The 15655-nt window shown below is 58.6% G+C and overlaps 1 protein-coding gene across 1 annotated transcript in view; it reads right to left on the bottom strand.

The window, feature by feature from the left end:
- Positions 1-220: 220 nt before the first annotated feature.
- Positions 221-15655, bottom strand: part of DLGAP2 (DLG associated protein 2) — a 440996-nt gene continuing 425561 nt past the window's right edge. The window contains exons 14-16 of the mRNA XM_064477626.1: positions 9727-9818; positions 3569-3721; positions 221-1272 (exon numbers count right to left, since the gene is read on the bottom strand). Coding sequence (XP_064333696.1) covers positions 1054-1272; positions 3569-3721; positions 9727-9818 — 464 coding nt within the window. The 3' untranslated portion in view covers positions 221-1053. The remainder of the gene's footprint in view (positions 1273-3568; positions 3722-9726; positions 9819-15655) is intronic.

Raw genomic sequence — 15655 nt, forward strand, 5'->3', positions numbered from 1 at the left:
CTAAAACAGGCAAGAGACACACTGTGGACTTCAGCAGTACTGCATAGGGCAAAAGAACTGTGGAAAAATGCAAATGTAAACGACGCTTCTCCTTGACCATTTAAACTGAGATATACTTACCACTCACATTCACAGTCAGACTTTTTACGGCATCACAACTGTCATTTTAAACGAGCAAACTTTTTTTTGTTTGTTTTTTGTTTTTGAGGATACCCTGGGAAGTTAACTGAGAGAGCGCTGGAGAGTATGTACACAGCTGTCAAAAAAATCACGAGACGCATAGAGGGTGAAACTTAAAAACAGAACCGTGTGTGACACTGCGAGTTACAAAGGAATAAAAAATAAAACGCTGTTTCATCCGAGCAAGGACAGTGTCCTTCCCTTTGGACTCCTGCCACCGAAGAGCCAGGCTTGTCAGACTCGCTGCTTCCGTCCGCCCCTCCCGGGGCGAGCGCGCGTCCGCTGCCCTCGGCCTGTGGAGATCTGCGCTGGGGCCTGCGGGGGGCGGCCTTCCACCCCCGGGCGTCTGGAGACCACACGGCGGAGCTTGGTGGCTGGAGAGGCGACTTCCTTGCCAGGAACCTCAGTGACGGCGTGGCTGGGGCGGGGCACGGGGCCCCGGTAGCGGGGCGGGGGTCCTTCCTTCCTGCGCTGAAGCTGTAGCACCTTCCTCCTGGGGTCCCTAAAGCCTCGCGGGGCGGGGAGGCGCGCCCGGCCAGTTATTTGCTAGGCTTGCCTCGGGTGATCACACAATTTATAAAAATATAAATAACAAAGTGCGATCGCGTTCCGTCTCAAGAGGTGCTCCGTGCCCCCCGAGAACAGAGTGGGCGAGTCAGGTGTCCCCACGCCTCCCGTCACGGCTGGCCAGAGCCGGCCATCTGGTCCCCAGGAGGTCCTCCTGGCCGTGAGCTTGCCAGCCGCGGACAGCACAGCGTTCCCGTGTGTTGACAGCACAGAACACAACAGCAGGGCGGACGCGGCGGAGGAAGGAGACAGAGTACAGGTGGGTGACACTGCGCGGGGTGCGGTCGGGGCGGGGGTTGCGGGGCCCTAGAGCCGCGTCTGGGCCTCGGGGATGTAGATCTCGATGCTGTCGGCGCGCTCGCTGGCCGAGCTCTGTCGGAAGGACGCTGCCCTCTTGGCGGCCGCCAGCCGCCTCCGGGCCTCCTGGCGCTGTCTGTCCGGCAGGTCCAGAGACTTCTCTCTCGTGATGGGGAGTTTCCCCTTGGGGGGCTTCTTTGGTATTGGAGGGGGGACCTTTCTTTCTTCCTGAAAAGCATCACAAATAAGAATTGGGGGTGTTGGAGGAGACCTGCCTTCCCCACCGCTCCCCTCTGCCCTCCGACCCCTCCGAGATGGCAGCTGGGCTCCTCTGTCCCTTCCCTCGGTCCCCCGGGTGGGGGAGGGTCTGGTGAAGTGCTTACAAATCAGGACGCGACCACGGACCCTTCCTTGGTCTCAGCGCTGCTCTGCCTGTGTCGCCGAGCGGACACTCCCCTGTCACCTGAGCCCCGGCAAGCGCCCGCGCTCCCGAGGTCTGGAGCCGCCCAGGGCTCCCGGGAGATGCCGCTTGACATCTCTGTCCCACACGACCGTCTTTTCAGCAGACCCCAATCTCCAGGGACGTTCACGGACACCATCTCACGGGGGTGTCCCGGGGACCACTGGCCTCAGTCTCTACCAGGGGCCTTAAGCCCCACGACACTAACTCCGTGTGGATACAGACTTGTCCCTCGCTGGCTGAAAGGAGGCAGGTAATTATTTCTGACCCTTAGCTCACGTCCTCAAGTAAGCCGCACCCAGACACGTGTGTACCCTTTCTAGAAGATAGAGCCCACAGCTGTGCTGCACCCTTCTGCCGGGAGGCCTGTGGCCCGCCGTCGTGCTGTGGTGCGCTGGCCTCGCTGACCAGGGCGGACGTTCCCGGTGGTGGGATGACGCAAACCTGCAGCCTCGCCCCCTGTCGGGAAGGGGCGCACCATGAGGGGCCGGAAGCTTCCTTTTCTGAGCAGATACCTGGCTGGTGGGAGGGGCACCAGGTGCGTCTGAGCTTGGACATCGGTGCACATTCAGGCGAGTGCACGAGGCGGAACCCCAGTGACATCACGTCGTGTTTGGCAGGAAGAGCGTTTTGGTCTCTGAAACTTCATTCCTGTGGCTTATCTGAAGGTGACTTGGGCCAGAAGCAAGGGTCCTTCCTGACCCTGGGGCAGGGCTCCCACCAGGGGTAATTGATTTGTGAACATTTTCAGCTATTTTGGGATTTAATTCCTGCATCATGGGTGTGGCCCTGCTTCTCTAGCTCTTTGCTCTTCTTTTGGGCTGAAATACGGGGCTGTGAGGAAGGAGAGTCTCCGTTTACAGGCGCAGGGCAGGGGGGCCTGCAGGCCCACGGAGCCGCAGCTCAGCGCCCGGGGCCGGCGTGGAGGCTCGGCCGTGTTAAAGGCTGTGCCTCTCCTGGACAGGCGCACACCCTCGGCAGGACTGCGGTTTCGTTCTGAGGGCGATTCCCTGTGCGTTGTTTAGGTAGGAGGGGTGGCGTTGGCTGTCGATGACAAAGGATGGAGAACTGGAGGATCATTGCTCGCCTCCAGGCTGGTTCAGGGAGCTGTGCTCTCAGCGCTTTAGCGGAACCAGCACTTCATCATTTGGAACCATTACCCAGGACCTCTTTCACGTCAAGAGCAAACCAGATTTGCCGGGCTTGCTAACGGTCCTTCCACGGCTCACGCACAGCCTGGCCCCTGGCGTGGCCCCTGCCCGTCACCTGTGGCGAGAAGGACTTTCCAGCCACCAGCAAGGGCGGCTCTGGCGTCCAGCCTGGAATCCCACCTTTTAAGGGAAATAGGTGATTGTGACGATGTTTCATTCTAATCATCCAGACGCACACCCTCAGCCGCGTGTGGCACACCACTGCCCCAGAGCGGGCTGGGTGAATTTTCTTCATCATTTTATTTTAATTGATAACGTCTGCAATTACTGAGGACTTCCCTACAACGCGCTAGGAAGCCAGTATCCCTGCTGTTAACTCAGACCTACTAATGGCCCCACTGCAGAGGCGTCTCTAAAGGAAGAAGGCAAACCCGGCTTTAAACTTCATGGACACTTTCAGGGCCGAGGCTGCCAGATGAAGAGGAAGCTTACACCCTCAAACCGTCCAGTCATGTTTAAAGCGCTTCCCCCTTTCACTGCAGATACGCAACTAGAAAGGGGGGGGTCACTGCAAGCGACCCGAAACCTTCCCCGCAGGAAGTCATCTCAGTACAATCCAAACAGAGTTTTGACGAAAATAATTCCGAGGCCAGGTCCCTACAGGAAACGAGGCTGCAGGTTTGCATGGGGTCTCTGTGAGCGCCTTCTCGGAACTGTCTGGGCAAGAAAGAGGCTGACTGCGAGCTGGTGGCGGTGCCTCCACCCCCACGCGCACACAGGTCTATACGTGGACACGGGGGCCCGTCTCGCTAACCAGAGACTGAGACGCACGTTGCAACGCGGCATGTGGAGCAGGCGGGCTGGACACCGAAGTGGCCGGCGGGGACGCGGTACCGGCGGGGCGGGCCCTCACCTCTCTCTCCGGGGACTCCACCGCCTTCCAGTCGCTGAGCTTCAGCTGGTGCAGCTCATCGAACTTCATGCTGACGTCCTGCACCGAGAGCTGCAGCATGTCCCAGTAGCCCGCCAGGTCCTGCGACGTGGGTCTGGGCATGGCGCTCGGGTCCTGCGGACACACGGGCCGTTAGGGCTGCGACATCCCAGGGGAGAGAAGCACCACCAATTCAAAATCCAGTGCGAATATTCCCCAGGGCCCACGATGATGCAGTAACTGTTTACACAAGAATTTGCTGACAGCTGAAGAATCTGAAAAGGCCACACCCTGTATGACTCCAACTCTGTGATGTTCTGGAAAAGACAAAACTATGGAGCCAGGAAGGAGTTGGGGGTTGTCAGGGCTTGGGGACAGGATGGATGAACAGGTGGCACACAGGGGATCTTGGGGACGCTGTCATGTGGACACGTTACACATCTGTCCAAACCCCCAGGCTGCATGACACTGAGTGTGACCCCGAATGTCAGCCGTGGGCTCTGGGTGGTGGTGCGTCCACGGGGGTCACTGATGGTAACAAACGCACCCCCTGGTGGGCGTGCTGGCGAAGGGGAGGCTCTGAGTGAGAGGGAGCAAGGAGCACCTGGGCGTCTTCTGTGTTTCTCTGTGTTTTTCACTCAATTTTTCTGTGAACCTAAAACCACTCTAAAAATGTCTATTAGCCCAACTAAAAACCAGGCACAGGATCTGAACAGACATTTTCCCAAAGAAGACGCACCGATGCCAACATCACAGGAAATGGGGCCCAGCATCCCTGATCATCAGGGAAACTCAACCAAACCACAGAGAGGTACCCCTCACACCTGTTAGACTGGCCTCAAAAAGACCACGAACTACGAGTGTCGCCAAAGGTGTGGAGAGCAGGGGACCCTCGCCCAGTGCTGGTGAGAATGGAAGTCGGTGCAGCCGCTGAGGAGAACAGTATGCGGGTTCCTCAAAAAATTGAAAACAGAGCCAGCGCACAGCCCAGCAGCTGCTCCCCAGGGCGTCATCTGGGAAAACAAGGACACCGACTCAGAAAGGCACGCGCCCCGGCATTCACAGCAGCCCAGACAGGGAAGCACCCGAGTGCCCGCCGACGGGGCCGGGTCAAGAGGTGCGGCATTTGTACAGCGGAATGCTGCTCAGCCGAAAAAAAAAAAGAATGAAATAATGACATGTGCAACAATGCGTAAGTCAGACAGAACAGCAAGGTCCACTGCAGCACAGGGAGCTGTGTCCAATACTTGTAATAACCTAGAACGAGAAAGGACACGGAAAGGAACACATATGGATATTCGATACGTGAACGAGTACGACGTAAATCAACTATAGTTCGATAAAAATATGGCAGACAGGAAAAACAATAATGTATGATTTTGCTTATATGTGGAATCTAAAAATCAGAGCAAACAAACAAACATAACCAAACAGAAACAGGGTCACAGATGCAGAGGGCACACAGGCGCTTGCCCGAGGGGAGGGGCCGGGGGGAGGAGGCGAGGGAGGTGTAGACGAACGCACTTCCAGCTGCGAAACGGACGAGTCCCGGGTATGAAGTGTGCAGTGTGGGGAGTGCAGGCGACAATCCCGCGACGTGTGTGTGGTGACAGGTGGGAGCTGGACTTCCCTGAGACGCGCAGAAGCGCTGCACGACCGGGTCGTGCACTGGGAACCGGCCTGGGCTGGAGGCCAGCTGCACCTCAGAAACGAGCGAGAAACCTCGCAGGGTGGGCGGGAGAGGCGGCCCGGAGGCGCACACTTCCAGTGGCAGGCAGACGAGTAGCGGGGGCGGCGTGCGCAGCGTGGTAACCGTACCAGCCACGCGTGAAGGTCGTGAGCAGACCCTAGGCTTCTATCACAAGGAAAAACACATTTTTCAACTCCCTTAATTTTGGATGTTCACTAAACTTATCGTGGTGATTATTTCATGGTGTAGGTAAGTCAGAGCCTTAAGCTGCACTCCTTAAATCTGCTCCGTGCTCTGTGTTAACTAAATCTCAGCACAGCTGGAAGAAAATACAGAGAAGAAAGACGCAGTCTGTTAAGAACACACACCGCTCCACTCGGGACTTGCTTCCCTCGGCCCTGGGCTGGTGGCACGAGCAATAGTTCTGAAGGCTTGACTGTGACAGCAGCCCCGGCCCGTGTCGGGGTGGCCTGCGGGGTTCTCAGGGGATGCTGCACAGGTCTGCGGGGGCTGGCGGTGCCGGGTGGCGATGAGACGGCGCTCGGAGCTGGGGCTATGTGTTTGTCTGATGGTCGGCGACACCCTACAGATGAACCACGGATTCCTCTGCTTTGCTCGGAGACAAGTGCATCTCCCGAGGGGACAGAGCCGTCTCGGGACGGTTCCCACCCTTGGAGGTGCAGGCCGTGCGACAGAGCCCCCGCGGCAGCCCAGGGCGACTGCTGGCCCTGGTAGGTGGGTTTTGTTTCTGCACATGGAACCTGATGTCTGGTGGTTTCCATGAGTCGCCTACACTGCAGACCGGGTGACCGCCCAAGATCAGACGGCTGGCAGCCTGGCCTCTCCCGCTGCGTTGGCCACTTCCCCTGCTGGTGGGCCCCTCAGTTTGCAGCCCCCCGGTTACCAGGGTGCATTTTTCCAGGTGTGGTTCCCTGGATTCAGTGGGGAGGGGGGGCTATCTGAGTAAGCAGCAGCTTTCTGGTGGGTGCACGCTAATCTGACTTTGCCTACAAGGTGCAGCTTCCGGCCGATGGGGCCCTTCGCACTCAGCACAGCAGGCCCTGCTCTCTGGTTTGGTCTGAACGCCCTTCACCCTTGGTCCTGGCCACTTGGCTGCTGAGACGTGAACACCACAGACGGGGCTGCCTCTCCCAGTTCTGGGGCTGGACGTCCGAGGTCAAGGTGCCGGCAGATGCAGCAGCCGGGGAGGCCCGTCCCGGTGCACAGACGGTCCCTGCATCCTCACGTGGGGGCGGGCTGGGGGCTTCCCAGGGGCCTGCTATCGGGCTCTCATCCACTCCCGGGGGCCCCACCCTCACGACCTCATCGCCGCCCAAAGGCCCCTCCTGACACCGCCTCGTGGGGGTTAGGGCTCCACAGATGAATTCTGGGTGCACAGACGCTCAGTGCTGGTTTGACATCCAGTCCACATGGTCCCTTTTTGAGCCCGTCCCTCCAGCTGGGCGGAGCCAGACGGCGGCTTGTGCTGACACAGAGGTGGAGTGAGAACCACGTCCAAGCCTCTTGCACAGAACGCTCTCGTTTTCTCCTCGTCAGCAGTGGGGACTGCAGTCCAGAGCCATTTTCTGCATTTTGGGGCCTGTTCTTCTGTTGGACCACCAGGGGGCGAGCTGGGTGTGCGCATCCCAGGAGCCCGCCGTGCAGGGGCAGGTGCAGGTGTAGGGACAGGGGCAGGGCAGGGACGGGACAGGGCAGGGACGGGACAGGGACGGGGGCAGGGGCGGGACGGGGGCAGGGCGGGGTCGGGGACGCAGACAGCACAGCGGGGTCACCCGGGCTGGGGCATCAGCCAGGCCTGGATCTTCCATGTACTTGCCTGAGCCTGAACTCAGCCGCTGCGCGTGAAGAAGCAGCGCCGGGGTCTGGCCTGCGGGGCCGTGTTCCGGGCGTGGAGGAGAGAAGCAGACGGCCAGGGCTGGGCGGCGGAGGGGGCTTCTCCCCCACAGGCAGGTCCCCTGCGGAGCGCCCTCTCCGGGTGACCTGGCCGTGCAGCCAGCTTCTCCCACAGGTGCCGCGTGACGGTGCCTGGCTGTGTGGGGAGTCGGGACGGCGGCTCTGGGCAGGCCCCAGAGCCGGCCTGCGCCCCGTCCTGTCCAGAGGCTGCGGCCAGGGCTACGTCGCCCAGGGCAGACACTGTCATCACTTGACCTCCTCTAGGCTGGTGAAACCTCTGTCCTCTGGGCTCCCACGGTGTGGAGGCCACATCCAGCCGCTGGAATGGGTGCAGCCAAGCTCGTGTCCCGTAGTCCTCTGTCCCTTCTCGGGGGAGGTGGCTGCATCTGCGTCCACTGGACAGTCAGCCGCCCGATCTGTTTATGAATCTTATTGTTGGTGTCAGTGTGGTGTCTGCCAGGCTCCACGGCAAGGGTGCGGAGCCACCGATCTCCACTAGCGTGCAGGCCGGTGGACGCATGCGGCTCCCCGGCCCTGACGTCGGGGGTCCCCTGACGTGCGCTCTGACGCTCTGTGATCTGGAGCCTTCTGCGCATGCCCGTGTTGCTCTGGGAAGGGCTGAGAAGGGGCCGTAGGCCTTGTTCAGACGCAGTGTCCGACCAGCGGGTCTGAACGTGATTCCGTTTCTCCCAGCTCGCGGGGGAGGCTGAACCGCTGGACCAAGAGGCACACGTGTCGCCCCGCCAGCCTCGAGGGCAGGTCCTTCCCCGTGTGGTCTGGACGAGTCGCAGGCCGTCCATCCCAAACACACAGGGGCTCTGACTTACCAGCAAGGGTCACCCCTTTGGCTTAAGCCTAGTTCCCTACCGGAAGCGTCCAGCTGTGGACGGCCTGGCTCTGGCGAGCAAGGCGCTGGGCCACACTTCAGCCTCCCCGCTGCCAGGCGGCTCACAGCCTGCCCTCAACTCTCCACCAGATGCCTCGGAGGCTTTTGTCTAACCCCAGAAAGAGGTCAAAAGACAAGGAAGCTGCCGCGCCAGACTTTCTGAGTTTTCCACAAACTGCAGCCTGACGTGTGCAAAAGGCACTGAGGTTGCAGGGTGGGCAGGTTCGAGGTGAACACCAGCCGCTCCTGGCAGGGGCTCGCGCGACGGGCCAGGGGCTCTGGATAGTGGGTTTCTGCCTGCCCACCCTCCGCCCGACTCAGGGCAGCGGGCACCCCGCTCTTGAATGGCCTGAATCAACTCCCTAAAGATAAGCGTTAAACAGACGTGACCAAGGAGCCCGAGCACGCTGGCGACCTGACAGCTGAGCGTCCCTGCGGCTCTATGGTCCCACAGCCGCCCGAGCCCCCTGTGGACGTCGACTCCAGCCTCACATCACAGGCAGCAAGAGGGGGACGCCCTGCACTTCGTGATGAACGTTCATGGGACTCACTGAAAAATATGCGAGAAAACATACTTTTCAATGACCCCGATTTAAAGGGATAAAAGTGGCAACTCCGGTGCCTCTGACGTGGAAGAACAGTCTGCAGATTCACTTGCCTCCTTGGAAATTAACAACGGATCAAAACACAATCAAATCGCCTCGAGCCACCGCTCACAGGAGGCCTAGCAGAGACCCACGTGTGTTTTCATGATGCTGTTTGGCCTGAAAGGCGTCAACGTACAGGTGATAAAGAGCACGTGAAGTGACGTGAACTCTGTTTAGTTATTCCTCCAACTAATGTGAAGTGAACACTTTCTTTAGTCGCTAAGGAAAAGTGTGTAACTACAGACACTTACGTACATTTTTACGTAGATACAGTATATATGTAAGTACACGCACACATAATGTACACATGTGTGTATACGCACGTGTGCACAATACATAGTACATGTAAACATACGTACACAGAACAGTAGGTATGTTACATTATGTAATTTTTATTATATTATATATTATTCTTTACATATAATACATGTATAATGCATAATTGTATAATATATAAAGAATATCTATAAAGAATAATATGTAACATATATATTCTCTCACTTTGATTTTCAGGAAGATCGGAGCCAGGCCTGACGCCAGCCGTATTACCTACTTCAGTCCCTGGTATTTCAGTTCAGTCCTGACAGTAAAATACAAAGCCCGAAGTATTTCTAAAATCTCATCCTAGTCTCTGTGCTGCAGCTGTTCATGGGTTTCTTTTCCTGGCCCCCATCACCATTTCCATGTGTCATGTCTGCTGGGACAGGGTTTCCTCTCCACCTCCTTCTCAGGGCCCCCGGGGGACGGTCCAGTGGCTAAGGGGCACCTCACATGGCACCAGGGAGACCTGTCGTCCTGCCCACCCTCTGCCCTTGTCCCCGAACCCTGCAGCCTCTTGGCTTTGGCTGCACATTTGGATCGTCCCCAAAGCTAGGTCGCCCCCTCTGTCCACTGCAGGCTGCACACGGACAGGTGCCTCTCACGGGCAGGAAAGCAGTGAGGGTGGAGGGGTGAGCACTCGGCGTGGCTGCAAGGGGCCGAGGGGATCTGAGGGTCCACTCACCATGTTCTGCTGGCAAAGCCAGTAAAACTGCTGGAACTTCTGGGACATCAGAAGCTGGGCACTCCCGACAGCACTCCTGATTTTACCGAGAACTGTTTAAAAAAAACACAGGTTCAAAACTGGGTCCACCAAAACACAAAAGCAAAAGCGTCACACAAGGGGTGGGCCCCAGACGGCAGGCAGAGGCCGTGGCTCTGTCGTGCCGTCACCGGAGGCCGAAACGGGGAGTTTACTTTGGGGAGCGTGGCCACTGACTCAGGTTTCCTCCCATCTGCCCTGTTCCCAATGCACGGAAGGAGGTCAAAGACGACCAGATGCCAACTCTCAGGCCACTGCCGTGTTGGGGACGTTCAGCCTGGAAACTGTCTACACTGCAGGAAGTTCTCGTTTGAGGCGTCAAGGTGATTTTAGTGCTGACATTCAGGTGAGCTAGGAGACACCAAAGCGCGGAGTATGGGGGAAGCACACCTGCCACCTCCGGGCGCCCCGCACGCCCATCGCCCTGCCCGGGCCCCTGGCCAGCGTGAGCACCGCCGTTATTTCAGAGAGAATGGCTTCGGTGGATCCCAGCTCCCGAGAGCACTCAGGAGTCTGTGGGAAAGCTTTTCTTGCCACTCGGCCCAGGGCCCGTTTATCTCTGAGGCTTTACTTGCCTCAACGACAGCTCAGAAGCCATTCCGCCGAGTCAGAGCCTCCACCTGTGTGGGCAGAGCAGGTCACTCCCACCCGCTCAATTTCCTCTCTCCCTGGGGGCCCCCTCGAGACTGCTCGCAGGACACAGCTAACACCTGGCCACACGGACACCCTGAAACCCAAGGCGGGGCCCGTTGACTAGTCCGGCCCACCCCCTCAGGCTCCCCCACAAAGAGCCGGGCAAGCCTGCCTCCCACACCCGGGGGGAAGTCGCAGGTTGTCCGTCACGGGGCAGAGACAGACACTCAGCGTCACTCCCAGGACACCCACGAGCTCACGGGTGGTCTACGCCGGGGCAGCCCGTCTGCGTCCTGGAGGGCTGGTCTAGAGTGGAGCCCAAAGGGACTGGACCCATAAGCACCTGGGTCGCCTGGGGGCCTGGTTCCGGGCAGGTTCCGCCTGAGGGGGTCTGCGGTGGGGCCTGAGACTGGACTTCTCACAAGCACCCAGGGGAGGCGTTGCACTGGACCACCGCGGCCTGAGCGTGTCCACAGGCCTGAGTGCACGTCCAGAGAAGCAAACTCAGTTCCGCTAGCGTCCTCCCACATTTCCCCAAACACCCGTCACTGCAGCGGGCGCCTTCCAAAACAACGGCTCGCGGCTCCTGCCACACGCGCTGGAGTCACACGCACGCACCAGAGCCTCTGGGTCCCGACAGCCCAGCCACGCTGCTGCCGGGACCCGCCCACGACCTCCCTCCAAGGGCGTGGGAGTGGCAGACAGTCACAGACCAGACAGTGACCAGGTGTCCATGTGCTCAAACTGATGTCCCAGAAACAGACCTGCTGCCATGAAGGGGGCGGGGGGCGTCCCAATGTGACAGAAGGCGACCACGAGCCAGGAGGTGGCGCGGCACACACAGCTCCGGCACGGCTTCCTCCCGCGTCAGGCAGTGGACGCAGCATGTCCTCAGCTGCCTGTGGTCTCACCCGCCTGCAGCGGACCCAGGGTCTTGTTCTCCAGTTTTATGATGACACATCTCACACACAGAGAATTTGCAAGGAGTGTCAGTAGCACCATCCCCCCATTGCTGGGGGTCAGCGCTCTGCACTGGGCTTCCTGACCCCCTTGCGAACGTGGGGCAGCCAGCGCCTCACCTGCCGTCACCCTGGGCAACCACGTGCCCTTGTAGCTCTGAGAAATGAGTGAGTCCCCATTAGCACCTAATTCTGGGTCACCTCTAAAATATTAAGGAGTTACAAATATACAATTTTTTAAAAACAGAAATTAAAGATTCTGGGGGGAAGATCATTAGATTTAAAAAAAAATTACTTATCTTTAATGGAGGTGCTGGGGATGGAACCCAGGACTGCGTGCCTGCTATGCACACGCTCTACCACTGAGCCACACCCTCCCCCTGTCATATGCAACTTTTAATCCAAGAGAATTAACTGGATAACACTCAGCATCCTTTCAGACTCAGGGGAAAAAGAACGTTGTGCGTCTCGACCCCTGGGCCCTGGTGTCTGCCGTCAACCCACTTCAAGAGGGGCTCGCGTCCCCGGGGCCCTCCCGGTCCTGCTCACCGCCTCCCTGGATGTGCGTGCCAGCCTGGCGGTGGGGAGGGAGGGGAGGGTCCCGGAGGAGGAGAGGGTGGGTGTGCAAGCACACAGAGAGGAGGGGCGGGTGGGGAGGGGGCAGTGGGGGCAGAGGCATCCTGGAAGGACCGAAACCCCTCCCTCCTTGTTCACAGTTCCATCTCCAAGTGGAACACGTCTCTGCAGCTCTGGTCCCACGGCTGCTGAGTGGAAACATTATCTTTGCTTTTGAAACGTCGAATTTCCGCTTGTCAAGCCCCATAACCTGCATGACTGATGAAAACCTTTAAGGAGACACGCTTTAATCAAGGTGTCACTGCAGGCAGGTACAGAAGTGACTCGTGCTGAACCTTTGCTCTCGAAGGGCAACTGAAAAGTCAATTGGGTTTTACCCACTGGAAGTTCTAATCTCTAATTTTAATCTTCTTTTTAAAACGGGCTTCGACAGAAGTATTAATATACAGTTCTTCAGTGTATAGTCTTCAGCACAACGTGGGTAGGTGGGCGGCACCGTGGTGCTGATTTCATGCAGCGGAGCGTTGTTGTCAGGGGTGTAAACTGATTATCGCCAGAGACAGAATGAACGGCAGGTGCAGCTGGTGACGTGGCTGCTCGCGGCGGGAGCCACCGTGGGGCGTGATTCTCTCTGATCCCTATAACGTAAACAGCTTCCTATAATCGCAAAGAATTTGAAGTGAAGATTCAGTTTATTCTTTTCCACCCTGCTCCCCTGATTTTGTCAGAGTTTAGATACTTCCTTTCAGGAGCTGCAGACGAGGACTCCAGCTCGTCAGAAGCAAGTTTACTAAGAACCTGAGACACCCCTCGCCACTGATGGACAAAGGAATTTGATTAACTTTCTTGCCCCTTCAGTTTATCTTTCCCGCATCCTCCGCGGTTCCCAGCACTATGTAAATTCGCTACGCAGGCCAGGCCGACCCGTGCACGACTCTTTTCCTTCCGACTTGGAGGAGGGTTTTTGGAGACTCCGCAGGTGGTCTGCAGAGACGCAACCCCTCGGGCCTCCTGGGACCGCCTCCCCGACTCTGTGGTGCAGGCTGCCCGCGGGGAAACGGCTGTTTCCACAAACCTCGTCCCTCGAGGTCTTAAGCCTGATCACGTTCATTTTCTCTTGAGCCACGTTCCTTTTCATGCTCCGGCTTTCCTGTGGCCACTGGGCGGCTGGGACGCGTGGGGCCTCCCTCGGACGCGCACCGCCGGAGCCCGACACCACGGCTGGCTCGTGGGTCCCGTCGGAGGTCTGGACGCGGTGGCCGTCCAGGAGCTGTAGGACAGGTCAGAGTCCCGACGGCTGGTCACACCGCTGTGCACAGGGCGTCTGCTGTGCTCGGAACGACCGCGAGTCTGTTCTTGAACGCGGCGTCTGCTCTGCGGACGGGAGACTCCTGGGCAAAGTGCAGACACGGGGCAGTTTCCCAGTGGCCTGGGTCCGCCTGTCCCCTGCGTTTTGATGTGGTCCACGAATCCTCAGGGTCACTTCACCGCACAGCTGACCGAGCGGATGCTTCTCCATCCAGAGGCCACTGCACCTCCGCACGGAAGGAGGCCGACCTCTCACCCCAACTCTTACGTGAATACGACTGTGAAGCGGGGCCCTCACTCACTCGTCAGTCAGAGGAGGCCCTGAGACGAGGGCGTCACCAAGCCCCCCGCTCTGCGCACCCACCTGACCAGGTGACGCTCGCATCATTAGCTCCGTGGGCAGGGCTGTGTCGGGGGCGAGAGGCCCTCCCAGCTCCTCTCAGAGACCCCACTGCCGAGTCCTCACGGCGCTCATGCTTCGATGAACTTGGATGAGCTCTTTGTGGCTCTGGAACAATGTGTTTTCCTTCAGAAAACACATACTTTGTTTTGGTTTGACTTTGTGTCACTTACACACTTGGTTTAACAAAATTAATACAAACCCCCCAGCACCAGTCTAGGGTGGCCGACAGTCCCTCCAGCTCCAGAATCCACGTGTCTGTGTGTCAGCAAGAGGACGCCCGCTTTTCAGGACTCGCACCAGTGTTCCCTGAGCTCATCAGCCGCAGAGGGCAGAGAGAATCTAAATCCGTTCAATCAACTCAGTGACCCGTGCTTATAAAATTACAGTGTGGGAGACAAGTCCCCTCACGTAATGGAAGCGCCCACGTTCCCGGCTCAGGGTTTGCTCCAACAGCCACTGAGTTTAATCTTCACTTTAAAACGGCCGCAGCCAGTGACCCTGTGCCTGCCCTTTAATCTGGGGCTAGAACTGAAGGTCAGCCTCCCTCGCGAACACCACCAGCGAAACACTAAACCCGAACAACAAGGAGCCAGTTTCACGCGCCGAGCATACGTCTGAGACACGTGACGCGTGCTCTGTCACCTTTGACTCCAAAAAAGATACAGCTGGGCAATTAAGGAAAGAAATTAAGGTGGGGGCAGAGCTCAGTGGCAGAGTGTGTGCTTAGCATGCGCCAGGTCCTGGGGACCCTCCATTAAAATAATCTCCAGTCCCGCCATTAAAAAAAAAATTAAGGAAACCACAAAAGGGGCAAGCAGCTGTGTCCTCGGCTCTCTGTGCCCGAGGGGCCCAGAGGTGCAGGGACCCGGACTGACTAAGCAGCGCTGGGGAAGACTCAGCTGGACGAGTCTGTGGGGCGGGGACCGCAGGGCCCCCAGCCTGACGAGGGCGACCGCGGGGAGTTCAGGGGAGGACAGAGCCAGGCGACGCCGAGAGGTCGGAGCCCGGCCCCTCCCACGGCAGGCGCACGGTCCGTGCCGCGTGAAGGACACCGAGGGAGGGTCCCGGTGGGCCCCCCGCCCAGCTCCCTGCCTCTGCCCGTGCCCTCGACGCTCCTCCCTCCTCACCTTCCCTCCCTCCTCGCCCGCCTGCGGGACCTAGTCCACCTCCCCTCCAAGGTCCGGCGCAGACCCCACCACCGCCATGAAGCCCCTCAGGTCCCCCTCGAAAGCCTCCCCCAGACCTCGGGGGCTGGAGGCTTTTCCCTGCGCTGCTCTCATCACAGGTAACGTCTCTCCCTCGCTGTGAATGGCTTTGCCCCGGGCTTGCTTCACCCGCCGCACGCTGCCGCGGCTTCTGTCGCTCACTTGTCCCCTCCTGCAGCAGCCAGCAGCCTGCGGCAGGGCTCGGGGTGCGTGTTCAGCAAATGCTGCTGGGTGTTTACGGGACAGAAGGAGTCCAGAGGAAGATCCCAGAGGCTCAGAAAGGACCTTAGAAACTAGCTTAGGGACTACAAGGGAGGGACAGGAGGAGTTCACTTTCCGCTCTGCCTCGCAGAAGGAAAACTGTGCTCTCCAGACGCCTACCAATAGGGCGCCTGCAATTTAGACACTACATCCTGAGACAGCAGAAGCTCGCTGGTTTGGGTCGTTGCAGATCGTCAAATCCAATTTTGTGCACAGCACATTTACGGCATCACCCTCGCATTTTCTTGAATGCCCCCAGTGACGAGAAAACCACAACTTGCCACGACAGAGCTTCGGCACCTCGGAACTCCCAGCGGCGGCGGCGTGGTCACCCAGGCAGGCCTTCCTCCTCTGAGGGCTCCGCTCTGAACCCCAAGCGGGCATCAGGGTGAGGCGAAGGGCCAGGGGTGGGCCTCAGCATTTCCTGAAGCAGCCGCGGCAACAGTGCACAGGGCACGAGAGGAGGGGCCGTGTGGGGAAAACGTTCCCAGAGAGGGAACGTTTGA

This window comes from Camelus dromedarius, chromosome 22 (assembly GCF_036321535.1).
Source record: "Camelus dromedarius isolate mCamDro1 chromosome 22, mCamDro1.pat, whole genome shotgun sequence".
NCBI lineage: Eukaryota > Metazoa > Chordata > Mammalia > Artiodactyla > Camelidae > Camelus > Camelus dromedarius.